At 33.3% G+C, this 14,290-nt stretch overlaps 1 protein-coding gene across 1 annotated transcript; it reads right to left on the bottom strand.

The window, feature by feature from the left end:
* Window positions 1-11,774: 11,774 nt before the first annotated feature.
* LOC149374915 (protein lethal(2)essential for life-like) lies at window positions 11,775-13,222 on the bottom strand. The gene is made up of 3 exons (XM_089591614.1): window positions 13,023-13,222; window positions 12,232-12,291; window positions 11,775-12,098 (listed from the first exon to the last, which is right to left on the bottom strand). Exons 1-3 carry the CDS (start codon window positions 13,203-13,205, stop codon window positions 11,853-11,855), a joined length of 489 nt encoding a protein of 162 aa, XP_089447740.1. The 5' UTR covers window positions 13,206-13,222; the 3' UTR covers window positions 11,775-11,852.
* Between the last annotated feature and the right edge of the window lie 1,068 nt (window positions 13,223-14,290).

Below are 14,290 nucleotides of genomic sequence, written 5' to 3'. Positions count from 1 at the left end.
TGCACAAGAAGTACTCGTACAATACCGTGCATAATAATTTTTTTCCATAAGTTTATAACTGACTTAAGTCACGTGAAGCATTGGTACTGTACACGCATAAGTTAAAATTTTTCTAAAATAAAGGATACATTTATAGAGTTTAGACAAAAAATAAAGAAAACTACCAGCCTTCATGAATAACTTTAAATTATTTGATTAAGGTTTTATTATTATTGTTTACTCCTAATAGTTAATGTTTCTCATTATTTTTTAACATTAAATTTTCAATTCAATAACGTTAAATTACATATTTAACTTCGTCTTATTAATCTTACGTAATTAATCGATGGCCTTTTGTCACAAGAAAAGAATTGAAATTTCACCCATTAATGCAATTAAAAACTTAGTTGGTAGTTTAAATGAAAGCTTTTTAATACGTATTTAAAACACTAAACTACAAATATAAAAAAATCTGTTAATATTTTGGACTGAATAGAATTAAAAAATTCTCTTCTATAATACTTCCTAACTTATCAATTTCCCGCACGTGTAAACATTGGCATCATCATGTTGTGGGTGCATCGGAGCTTAAATTTTTATTATTTGCGCAACGGCGATGATTATGTGTATGAGTTCAGTGAAAAACAAAAGCGTGTTTAAGATATAATACAAAATGTAATACGAAAATTTTGTCACCAGAGTGATTTAATGCTTCATACCTGACGATAAAAATAAAAATACTCAAATACCACGTGAAAACTATCGCCACCGTCTACGAGTTATTCTTTCTCGTGTGTTGTTTACAATGTTGTATCATATATGATATTTTATTTGTTTGTAAATAATGTTTTTCAGAAATATGCGATCGTTCGTCATCAGATAGGATAAAGCACGTTGTACTTGTATTACGAACTGACATCTCGATTGTTAAACCAATAATTTTGACATGAATTCTTGTTCGAAAACAATAAACAATTACACAAGCTACTTGTGTTTTTGTGCCTTTGCTTTTCTGTACGATCACGTTTCATGCAAAATTTATGGGATTATGATGCAAAACGAGCTTTTGTGCACTTAAGATATTGTGTTGTTAATCTAGCCAATTCATATGCAACTTGTTTGTGAAAATTGTAACGAGAAACTTAGCGTGTAATGAGTCGTACATTTATATCCTTTTATTTATTGATCTATTGACATGACACTATTACAAAATATTAAGCTGCCATAAATACTTAAAAGAAATGAAAAAAAGTTTCCTGTCAAACTGATTATGCTTACTTGATTACAACTTGGCTAAAGAAAAAAATGGACTTATATGTCGATAATGGTCAGGCAACTCTCCATTAAAGAAGGAGGTAGTAGACCTTTAAATGGAAATAATACAGTGACAAAACTTCAGATCAACAATCATTGTAAAACTCCAAAGTGCAAAATAGAGAGGTAAGTTACGCAAATTACATAGAATCAAAAAATATGTTGTTCCAAATAGTACAACAGATTTATTACATTTTTTTGTTGGATAGCTGGACATTGTGAGTAAAAAAATTTTCTTTGTAACATCATATTAAAAATTTGAACATTTTTTAAACATTATATATATTTAAATTTCAGTAACTTAAGTTTAATGCGGTTCAAGTCACTTTAAAATTCTAACTCCATAGAATTGGTCTTAGAAAATAAGAAAACAAAAATAAAATTATTAGTCTTTAAAAACCTTACACTAATTAAAATATACATCACTCATTGGCAAAAGTATAAGGTCTCCAGTAATTTTTTCGTTGAATTCCGCTCACTTTTCATTGAGGGAGTTCTTTATTTCTCAGTCTATTCGTTGATTAATGTATCAATTGCTTGCGTTAAACATATAACAGTGAGACCGTTTTCTTATAATTTTCTACCTTCTCGTCTTTTCCAAATTTTGTTATCAATACATTCCCTTCGGTTATCACAATTAGTTATTTTACAAATGATTTTTGAAGAGCAATAAAAGCTGCTCTACAGAATAGTTTGAACTTTTTTGATTCTTCATTATAAACTGGTTGAAAAAGAATATTCATTGTTACCGACTTGTTTTACGAAATAAAATCGTGCAACATTTATTTCTCTTAAACTGATTTATTGATACGTGTTGTTTCTACGACGACTTGACAGAGACTATTTTTAGAAAAAAACTAGCACGCTCGCTTGAAGTTATTATATAAACAAAAAATATAAAGAACTAGTTGTCAAGGAAATGATCGTCATTTCACAGAATAAAAGCGCGTCGTTACCGAACTCTTGTGAGAGATTCGAAATCTCTCGCTACGTGGCTCTTCTCACTTTACCGATTTCTAAAGTAGTCGTGTGAAAAAAGATATGTGCTCCCAATCAGCCCTTATACGACCGACCATAACACGATCTCAAAGCTGTATTGAATACCCGCTATGTTGACACGCCTTTACACTGTTAATTATTAATTAATAACAAAAACAAACGAACGTTAACAAACAATAAAAAATTACCATGTTACAACATTCTCCCCCGTACAAAATTTTAATTTTGTACTTTTGCAAACTTAATTAGTTTTCTACTTGGTCGCAAGAAATTTTCGAACGCCGTTCTTACTTCTGCTACTCGAACCTAATTATCAGTTTCCGGAAATACTTTAACAACTAATCCCTTCTTTCATTGATTTCGAGGTACATTGTTATCTAGAATGAGAACGATATCTCCCTTTTTTAATGGAGTCTCTTTTTCTCGCCATTTTTTTCTAGATATCAATGAAAGAAAATATTCGCACAACCATCTTTTCCAAAATAAGTCTACTGTTCTCTCGCTTATTTTCCATTGTTCACGCGTACATGGAGATGGAATTTCGTTTTCCATAATTTTTGTTGAACCTGACGAACTTCCTAACAGAAAGTGATTGGGAGTAAGTGCTTCTCTGCCTCGCGGATCTAATGATACACACGTTAACGGGCGAGAATTCACCGTATGTTCTACTTCTGCAAAGATTGTTAGTTATGTTTCGTCTTTCGGATGTTGCTCTCGTAAGGATAATGAAATCGCAGTTTTCACGGAACGAATTAATCGTTCCCATGCTCCCCCCATATGAGGGGCGGCTGGAGAATTAAAATACCAATAAAATTTCTTTTTTGTCGCAAATTCTTCTAATTTTTGTGAATTTGAATGTAATATTTCAATTGATTCTTTTAATTTTGAACGAATACCTTTGAAATTTGTCCCATTATCCGAGTAAACAACCAGAACATCACCTCTACGCGCGATAAACCTTTTAAAAGCTAAAATTACAGAGTCGGTATTCAGTTTATACGCAATTTCCAAATGAACGGCTCTTGTAGTCATACACGTAAGTAAAACCCTCCATCTCTTCTCACGTGTTTGTTTAACTTGTACAAACATTGGCCCGAAATAATCAACTTCACAATGACAGAATGGTTTCATTTTAAAGGCTATCCGTGCTTTTGGGAGTGCTGCCATCTTAGGCTCTGCAGGCTTAGCGTTAAGCATTAAACATTGCAAGCATTCAAAAACTAAACTTTTTAGTGAATGACGAAGTCCGATAATCCAATAATCTTGACGTATTTCGTTGAAAATGGTTTCGTGATTGCCATGTTAAAATTTTTCGTGATAATGTTTTATTAATAACTTTGTAAAATTCTCTTTGCTATTTAAAACGATCGGTTCATACTTCAATTTATCGCTGCTTTCCTCGACATTTGCTAGACGTTTACTAATCCGCATTATTCCTTTTTCGTCTAAAAATGGATCTAGACCCAAAAGCTTGCTATCTGTTGAAATTTGTTCTTTCTTGTTTAATGCCGTTATTTTTTGAAATTCTTCTTTGCATTCTAAATTTTGATTTAATTGCACGAAAGTTTGATTTGGCCAGTTCGATTTTGTTTCCCTTAAAAACGACGGTCCGAGAAACTATCGGCTTTGTTCTTTTAACGCTCCAGGAGTGAAACGCGTGGCGTCATCAGCCGGATTCTCCTTTGTCCGTACCCATCGCCATTCACACCCCTTGGAATTTTTTCGAATTTCATCAAGTCGATTTGCTACAAAAACTTTAAATAGCTTGGGATCTTTTTTTATCCAACATAAAACCGTAACTGAATCTGACCAATAAACACATTTATTTACTTTAAAGTTGTGTTCTTTAATTATCATAGATGCAAGGCGAGTAGCCAAAAGTGCGGCTTGAAGCTCGAGTCGCGGAATTGTTGATCCTTTTGTGGGTGTTACTCTACTTTTTGCAGCTATTAATGAAGTATGGAATTTATCATTGCTTAAAATGAAACACCAGTAAGCTACGGCTGCTTATGCTTTCGAACTAGCGTCACGAAAAACGTGTAATTCGGCTTCACGTAATTAAAATTCGCGTAACTGATAACATCTATCGATCTTGCATGACTTTACAAGCTCTAAATCTTTAATCCATTCCTTCCATTTTAAAAATTTCTTTTCTTTTATTTCTTTTTCCCAAGCAACTTCCGATTTCCAAACTTCCTGCATTAAAATTCTTGAGTGAATAGTGTAAGGAGCTAAAAATCCAAGAGGATCGAAAATCGACACGATAATCGCTAAAAACTCAGTTTTTGTAGGTATCTTATTTCCGGTAATTAATTCATTATTTATTTTTTTAAAATTTGTATTAAATCCAAGTTTATCGAAATGATTGTCCCATTGTAATCCTAAAATTTTCTCTTTGTTAACCTGGATTGAATTTAATGACCGTATAAATGAATTATTTTTATCTTTGCCATAGAAAATCGATAAATCGTTACTTGACCAGCTGTGCATCTCCCAATTAGCGTGTTCATTAATTTCTGACACTTGATAAACGCGATCTAAAGCTTCAAAGCACGATTCACAGCTATCTAAGAAATCGTCCATATAACATGTGTTTTTTAAACTTTTCACGCTCTTCGGATACTTTGATAAAAATAAAGTGGCGTTTTTGTCTTTGATGAATAATGCGGTACAAGGGGATGATTTTGCGCCAAACAACATCGAACTCATTAAAAATTCTTGAAGAGGAGTATCCCGATTTCCTCCCCGCCAAAAAAAACGTTGCGCGTCACGATCCTCGTCCCGAATCTTTATTTTTAGAAACATATCGCGCATATCAGATTTTATGGCATAGGTAAATTGACGGAAACGCATTATTACACCAGGAAGAGGACGTAAAAAGTCAGGTCCAGCTAACAGCAAATCATTTAAACTTTTTGAATCTACTTTTGCTGTGGCATCAAAAACCAATCTAACTCTCCCTGGCTCATTTACGTTTTGTACGCCGAAATGAGGTAAGTAGCGAATGATTTTTTCTTTTGGAGTTGCTTTTTCTACTTTAATCGCAAAACCGTTTTCAAATAAACGCATCATTTCTTTTTTATATAGCTGAGCATAAACAGGGTCGCGATCAAATTTCTTTTCCAGATACGTAAGTCTGCGAAGTGCAGTACCCCGACCGCTAGGAAAACATTTGTTGTCTGATTTCCACAAAAGCCCGACTTCCCAAGAGCCATTTACACAACGACTTGTTTTTTCTAATATTTCGAGAGCTCTGTCGTTTTTGATACTACCAGATCTATCGTCCTCAATTCCGAGTGATTCTATATTGAAATAAAACCAAATTATTTTATCGAGTTCGATCAAACAATTTTCATCACTCGAATTTTTTTCAGATTTTTGTTCGATAATACTAACATGTGCTTCATCTTCAAATTGTTCATCAAAATAGCCATGTATTGTCCATCCCAATAAACAACGACTGACAAATAAAGAATCTTTTTTAATCTCCCTGAATTCATGCATCATAATAAGGTCGACGTGATCTTGTCCTATTAACATCTTTGAAGGCGCATTCAAGGTGTTTACTCGGATTCCAGTAATTCTTTCGCACATGGACACGATATTTTTATCTATACTTTGCAACGACAAGAGGAGATCATCAACTACTAAAACGTTTTTTATATTGAAAACTGCCTTTTCACTTCTCACCGCTACATCTACCTTTTTACTGACGAACGTAATTCCAGCGAGGCTTTTCAAAGACATACTTAATTTTGTATATTTAGCTCCTATTTTTTTTACTATTTTGAAATTAATTAGCGTCGCGGCAGATCCGTCATCAACAAAGGCGTTGATTTCTTCCGAACCATTAGGGCCAATAATTTTTAATCTAAATATTTTTAATATGATGCGCGGATTAAAATTTTGTGTTTGAAAACACACTTTAAAATTCTCTTTACCTAGTCACAACGCCTTTCCCGATAACGATTCTCCGTGAGATTTTGACGTTGCTGTACGGTCTCGATGCAAAAGCTCATGATGTCTTCGATTGTATCTTTTGCACGGATCTTTTTTACAGTCTTTCTTAAGGTGATCTGATTGCAAGCAATTGAAACATGATTTTCGCAATTTAACGAATTTCCAACGATTGACAAGAGTTGATTTCAAAAATTCTTTACAGTTACTTATGCTGTGATTTTCGAGTTTACAAATTGTGCATTTTAAATCACTCTCGATAATATGTACATCAGAGCTTTTATCGATTTTAGTTAAAAATACGCTTCGTTCATTACGAGCAATCCGATTCACACGTTTGGATGCGCTTTTTACTTCAGAATGGAAAGGTAACACGTTTACACCGGAAACTAAAATAATCTCGGCTTCTTCGAACAAAAAGTCGGATAATTTCTCTAGATCAGGCTTTTCGTGTCCCTCGAAAGCAGCATATCGAATGTAGCGGTCAATCATTGAATAAGGCATTTTTTTTATCGTCTCGCTCAACAGGTCGGAACTAAACAAGCAGCCTTGTTTGTTTAAAGATTTTATAGGTGCTACGGAATTTTTTAATCGAGTCGCGACTTCAACTAAGTTACTTTTTGCGCGTCAATTCGCGGTAAACTTTGCACGTCGTTCAAAATATTTTGTAAAATCACATTATTGTTTCCGAATCTCATTTTCAGCGTCTTTATTATTTTATTCGTACTGTTTCTGGCTACAAAAAGAGCGTTGGTAGCATCACGAGCATCACCCCTTAACGATTCGGAAAGTCTGAGTAGATTCTCCTGGCTTGTATAGCCATTTTTTTCGGTTGACAATTCATATGATTGCTTAAATTTTCTCCAATCAAGTGGATCTCCAGTAAACGTCGGCAAAGGTTTAGATGTTATTCTGTTCAATAATGCAGAATTATTAGTCTGAAAACTAGCTTGTTGATTGGCCGTCAAAGAACTCTCAATAGCCTTTGCCAACCTACTAAAGACCTCGCCTAAATCTGTTTGATTTTTTGTACTATGTATTTGAGTATTAAAATTTCTGCTCGAAAAATCGCGATTTAAGCTCTCTTCGCTACCTGACGTTTCGTCAAAATCGCTCTCACTACCAAGCAGGTCATCTTCTTCGTATACTGATTGATTTAGATCAACCTCGGGACGTGGTTATGGTGTACGTCGTTGCTGTTGTCGGTGGTGTCGAGCTGCAAGAGCTTCAACAGGATCGACACGGTAAAACACGAAACGTGAAACGTTTTTTTTTGGGAATATTCACTTAAAGTTTGTTTCCCGGCCGATGCACCAAAAAAATGTTACCGACTTGTTTTACGAAATAAAACCGTGCAACATTTATTTTTCTTAAACTGATTTATTGATACGTGTTGTCTCTACGACGACTTGACAGAGACTATTTTTAGAAAAAAACTAGCACGCTCGCTTGAAGTTATTATATAAACAAAAAATATAAAGAACTAGTTGTCAAGGAAACGATCGTCATTTCACAGAATAAGAGCGCGTCGTGACCGAACTCCCGTGAGAGATTCGAAATCTCTCGCTACGTGGCTCTTCTCACTTTACCGATTTCTGAAGTAATCGTGTGAGAAAAGATAGGTGCTCCCAATCAGCCCTTATGCGACCGACCATAACACGATCTCAAAGCTGTATTAAATACCCGCTATGTTGACACGCCTTTACACTGTTAAATAATAATTAATAACTAAAACAAACGAACGTTAACAAACAATAAAAAATTATCATGTTACAATATTTATTATACACTTATTAGAATTCAAATTTACTTGAGCTGTTCACAATAATAAAATGATTATAAATAGATTAATTTTTAATTGTGGAAGTAGGGATCTTTCTGTCATGGTGTGGTGGTGGAAAGATATCTAAGAATTCTCTTGCGGACTTTAGTTGCTTCTCAGTACCTCTGATCCAAATTCTCTATTCGCGTACATAACCGCAACATAAACGAATAGCAACGATGCCGTATTGTTTTATCTCACGCTTTTGTAACGTCTTATCTGTAATTTAAAGATATAAATTACAAATATACGGTGTAATGTGTGTGGGCCATTGTGTGTAATAGTATAGTAATCACTTTAAATTATTTATCAATTTAAAATTTTTCTTTATCGTCGTTGTGAGCAGTACCTTTTATTGGGTGTGTAAGTGATTTTCCTAGATATTTTTCGAGTGATAACTAAGTACCGAAAAGGTTTTTTATCGCAAGTAACGCTAGTAGAAAGATAGTTTAAATAATAATATACAATTTTAATTGATTATTGTATTTAAGTCTCATTTCTTATACAAAAGCTGCTACTTTTTTGGAATTACTAATGTCTGTTGAATCATTTATTGTTCATTCTCCTTTGAGCGAAAATAAATATCTAGAGAATAATACTTTATACTTGTTAAGTACAAAAAAATCAATACATTTTTGTTTAAGAAACAGCACTAGTCTTTGTACTTAATAGCAAAAGTGTCACTTTTAAAGCAAAAATCGTTTTATACGATAAAATACGGACCACGATATTTATAACTAAAAAAACATGAAATAAACAAAGCCTTGTATAATATTTTGGCGTCTTACACAAGACAAAAGTTCCTAACAATACCCACAATTACAGAGCGACGCTCACTTAAATTTTTAATGTTAAAGTAAATCAAACGAAGATATAAACAGCTATTGCTATGCAACTCCTCTATACTCTTTAATAATGCGTACCTCTTCGTGTTAAAGATACAGAGTCACAGCCAACAAATTTTCCACGACTATGCTGCTCGAGGCACATGTCGTATTAAACGTCATCTCTTTTTTCACTTAAAGAATATAGCCTTACTAGTATGACATTAAGGCTGTTTGCTCTATCTCTCATCGTCAAAACAGTGCAGGTATCTTTTCCAACTGACTAACCCTGGCTTACTCATCTCTGACATCATTTCATATTTTCACGAAACAAGTTGGTTTCCACGTCATTATAGTCAAAGAACACAAGCAAAAAGAAAGACAAGTATTATAGAATCAAAAACCAGCATAAGCAGCTATATTTATTATTTATACAACACTATACCCTTGTACTCTTCCCACTTTACAGTAGACGCAACTAGATCCGAGCTATATACTTGATGATTTAGCCTCGTTCTTTATCAATAAATAATGTATACTTGTATAAGCGGTTTTTGAGTAAACAAATGTTATTATTAAGTCTCTGGAGAATAAATATATAACCTTACTTATACTCTCTTGTTTCTACTTAGCTTCTATCACTTTCAAAATTGTATACTTAAAAGCTGAATACCATTTAAAACTGAAGTAAGGGGATAATTTTTTATCTTGCTACAACCCACTTATTACAGCTTCCAAAAGTACTAACCTCCTGCATTTTTAATTATAAAGCATACGATGACAGTCAACATTTCTATCAACGTTTGATGAGAATGTCCATGGTAAGAATTACTCTGTTTAGTTATTTAATAAAGTCCAGTCGTAAATGACTTTATTCACGAACTCTACACAGAAAATACGTGTTTGTTTCATGAGTTTTTAAAGAAAATAAAAATAGATTTAAAAAGAATTACTTATAGTAATTCTTCAATTTGCTAGAAGTTTAAAGTATGGTGTAAGAATGACTTATCTCAACGGCAAATACGGCCGATGACTATGTAGTATATTGTTAGAGCCTACTTGATATTTTATACTAATAACAAAAAGTTTATGCATTGACTTGAATTTTTTGTGTATAAAAATGAAGTAATCTTTTGTTTAAGTTAAACCACGTGCGTACGCTAAATAACGACGTACTTCAAATTTATATGATTTCCCAGTAATTGAAATATTTTATAATTGCAACTTTCTTTGAAGAAATCATCTTTTGTTTTTTGTTTTCGTACAATAATTTTTACGAGATTTATCGGCTGATGAAAGAGTTTCAATTCGTAAAAAATAACTCATTTTTCTTCCAAATATGCAGCCGATGTTTTAATGCAGTATAGAAGGTGACTGTCACCTAAAGTTAAGGATCTAGCCACCGGAAAATCTAAAAATACCTCTGTATATTTTGTATATTTATATATAAAGGCTCTATTTAAGAATGCATCTGGCAGTGAATCTGTATCGGGAGGTCAACAACTGTACCCTTTACTCCTCATTTCTTAGAAACCTTATGTATTAAGGGTACTGATGTTTTATTTTTTTTAGTTATTACAGCACTTATGAGGACAAGAATAGTAATAATATGAATATCAAAAAAATTTATTGTACAAGTAATAAATAATATAATAATAATAATGATAATAATAATAACTAGTGATAATATTGATAATCTTACTCTAGGGTGTTCAAGACCTTGACAGAGATCCTGCTGCTGGCAGCTTGGATCGTATGAAGGGGCGTCAAACCAAATAGCATTTCACCCCACTTTGTTTAAGAAACAGTGATGTTTACAACTTTTGCACCAGAGCATTTACTACACTGACACACTACTATGACACATAATAGGTTTACTTACAAGCTGTTTTCTGGGGCTGGCCATGTGCATCGTTTCTTTCCAGCGCGGTGGTTTTGGTAAAACAGTCAAGACAGACTATGAGGCCTAAGTAATAGCAGGTAACCGTAACTCATGGGGCAGTACATTTCTATTAAAAACATATGAAGAAGAGTAGCGACTCCAGTCCGAATTGAGCAAGAGGGGACCTTATTGGCAACAGAAAGGTTACTGCACTGAAATACACCCTTTTCCGTTTTCTAATTGGACAAAAAAAGCACTGTCCTTTATCAAGTAGCACGGCACACATAGGATTACAAAAATCAATTATGAAAAAGTTTAATCTATGAAAATCTGTTGTGCAAGAAGCATTAAAATTCTGAACCTCACCAATAGATTTGCTGGGGGGGAGGACAGGCGTCGGCATTATGTAACCGCACATGTAGTGGTAGACAAGGCCATCCCTTGTCATGTTACATCCGTGTACTATAATATACATCTTAGAATCTTGTAAAATTAATAAAATAATCTAACCTTGTTACCTCACTTGCAGTTCAATGCCACACTTCCAAAAAATAAGTTTAGACTACCTGTGCTGTTGACATGTCATTTTTGCCTCAGGATATAATGTACGCATACTATCATATTTAAATGTAACAGAAAGATTGTATAGATTCGTTACTTTATTATTGCCCGCCTCCAATTCTTTTCTCATGTAAAATATTATAATTAGTAATATTTCATTAGGATATTTGTTGCCTATTTTTAGATAAAGCTTTCTGTGTCTCGTATTAGAAACGTGTAATAAACAATTTTTCTGCAACTACATGATTATGTCAAATATTTGATACGAATGAAATCGGAAAGAAATTAGTCGGTATGCTCTGCTAGAGGACTTATTAATATACGCTATAAAATCTTACCATTTTATGGGAGTGTATTTATTGCATGAAATTGTGAATACAAATGACATAATATAATTATATATATCAACAACATAATAAATATAAAATGCTTCTCGTAGTTTTTATCATTTATTTGAAACTTTAGAAAGATGAAATCATGAAATACCATTAGATTATTATTCTTCTGACTGAAGTTATATTTCTCCAGTTGGTTCATTTTTGGTTGGACTTTTGATGGCACAGTTCTCATCTGCTAATGGCTGAATCTTACAAGGAATATAGATAGTTAATGTACCGTCCGAGACTAAGTTTATTTTAGCATCATTAAAGTCGTAGTTTTCAGAGACGGGAAACGTCTTTGACAAATTTTTATAGACATTGCCGTGCTCATCTTGCAACTTTTCATGTATACCCTCGACTACGATCAATTCGTCTTTGACCTATAGTTGAAACAAAATTTATTGAGTATATTTTTTGCTTTTCATATTACGTCATTTTTATTTATAATATTTTTTGTTCTTTTATCTTTCATTCAAATTATATGTATGACGAATAAAACTAAACGATACTCACGAATACGTTAATTTCTTCCAGAGAAAATCCTGTGCAGTCTACCTTTTTATAAAAATCTTCCTACAAAAATCATTGACCATTAAATTACATAGAGTTTATTTAAAAAACCAGAGTGTGGAACTAGGAGTCCCTCTTTTTTTCGTTGGTTACGGTGGTATATTTATGTCTTTCCTGTACATTTTTTGTAAATAAAAGGCTCGAGAAATTTTTCAAAATAATTTTTAAGGTTATTGTTAGGCAAAAAACGAGAAATAAATTCTACATATTTATAACAATTCTGCAAATATGCTTTAATTTTTTCACTAATTTTCCATCTTGATTTTATGAAAAAATATTTAGAGGCTGGATATTTTAGGTAATGTCTTCACATTATCAACGCCTATTTCTTTGTGTGTCATGATGTTATTTTTCCCAAAAAAAAACCCGGAATACTCGATATTTTTGCTTTATCTTATTTCCTTTTTAAGATTTAGCGTATTTTGTAATATTGGTTGGTTATACTATTTTATAATTACCGATTTTATCAATACTGACTATCTACATCGATCTGCCATTTATGCAGATCCCTGCGCTGGCTTACTCTCTTCTTCTCTCTCTATCTTTGTTACACCTACCCTTTGTAGGAGTGCACCTCCTCTCGAAAAGTGCACAATTTTTCTTACACTTTTTGCTTGATGAGTCTCCATTTCCAACCATTTTTATACTTAAGAAATACACGGGAAGTCTATATTATTCCATCGTAACCCGCGATAAAGAATCCGTAATTAATTAATATAGAAATGGTCTTTTACCTTGTGTGCATCAACTTTAGAGGAACTGTTGTCACCGTAGCTCTGATGAATTGGTAAAACAAGGCTTTTATTATTATAATTTGCACAGGGAATAGATCGTGAAGCATAAGCTTTATGTCTTGAGTATTCAATGTCTGCGAGTACTTCTTCTTCGGTATAGTTTGGTATTATATTCTTAAGCATGATAATTTAGAACAAGAAATTCGAATACAAATAATCTTTTAAAATCCTGCCTCTTTAACAAAGTTGACACCGGTGATTGAAGAATATTGAACTGATTACTGTATAAATTTGATATGCGCTTTGTGTGCTACTTGTACAGCTGGAGGTGCAACAATCACTGCATGTACTAGTACTAAACGCTGTCGTTGCTTACTGCAGCAGAGAATGCTACGGCGTAAGACAACTTTTTTCCACTGATCGGGGCGACTCGCCGCGGCCAGCCGTCGAACCAAGGCGCACATTTTTCGAAAGTGCGACACTCGTATCGAAGAGCGTGCGCCTACAAGAAGAAATGTGGATTCGCGTGGAAATGAGCATATAGGCGCACATTTTGGCGACACGTAGAAGGGGTATACCGAATGTGTGCCTACGAGGATAGGAGTGGAAATGTTGACTATAGCTATATATCTGAGCGCACAGCCAAAGCAAGCGACGACACGAGTTTTTCTCTTTTGACTGCAACCGAGTATATGCTATATATATTTAACTGACTCTTACTCTCTCGCTCTTGCTTGAATGATATCTATCAATCTTACATTCGATTAAATCGTGAAACTAAATGCTCATATAATTATATGCACAGAATTTGATATCAAAACATTTTTTTTTTCCGTACGTTAACACTTAATTTGAAATCTAGTATTATTTTGAAAAAATAATCAGCTTAATTTTTTTAAGGATAACAGTTCAGCTATAACCACTGGTTAATTATTTTTTCTCATCATAATTGTTATGAACTGTAGGACAAGCCCCGGAGGTTATCGAGGAACATATGTGACTTTAAGATCTTCTACCCTCGAAGTTTTGATAGCTAAGGTAGTAAGGGCTTATGCCACTACTGTTCTCGTTTTGCTATCTAAAGATCGATTCCAACTGTCGGCAAATTTTTTTTTTAACGTGATTCATCATTCTAGTTTGTTTTCTTTTTATTGATGTTTTATTTATGTTTTATAAATAATATTAACAAACCCTTTTTTCCCTATACATCGAAATACATTTTTTTAATACTAATTATATTAAACAATTTCATAAGCTGATACTTATCG

This window comes from Copidosoma floridanum, unplaced genomic scaffold (genome assembly GCF_036245765.1).
Source record: "Copidosoma floridanum isolate Cflo_tuat_1 unplaced genomic scaffold, Cflo_Japanese_pri ptg000013l, whole genome shotgun sequence".
Taxonomy (NCBI): Eukaryota; Metazoa; Arthropoda; class Insecta; order Hymenoptera; family Encyrtidae; genus Copidosoma; species Copidosoma floridanum.
This window is presented reverse-complemented; position numbering and strand designations above follow the sequence as displayed.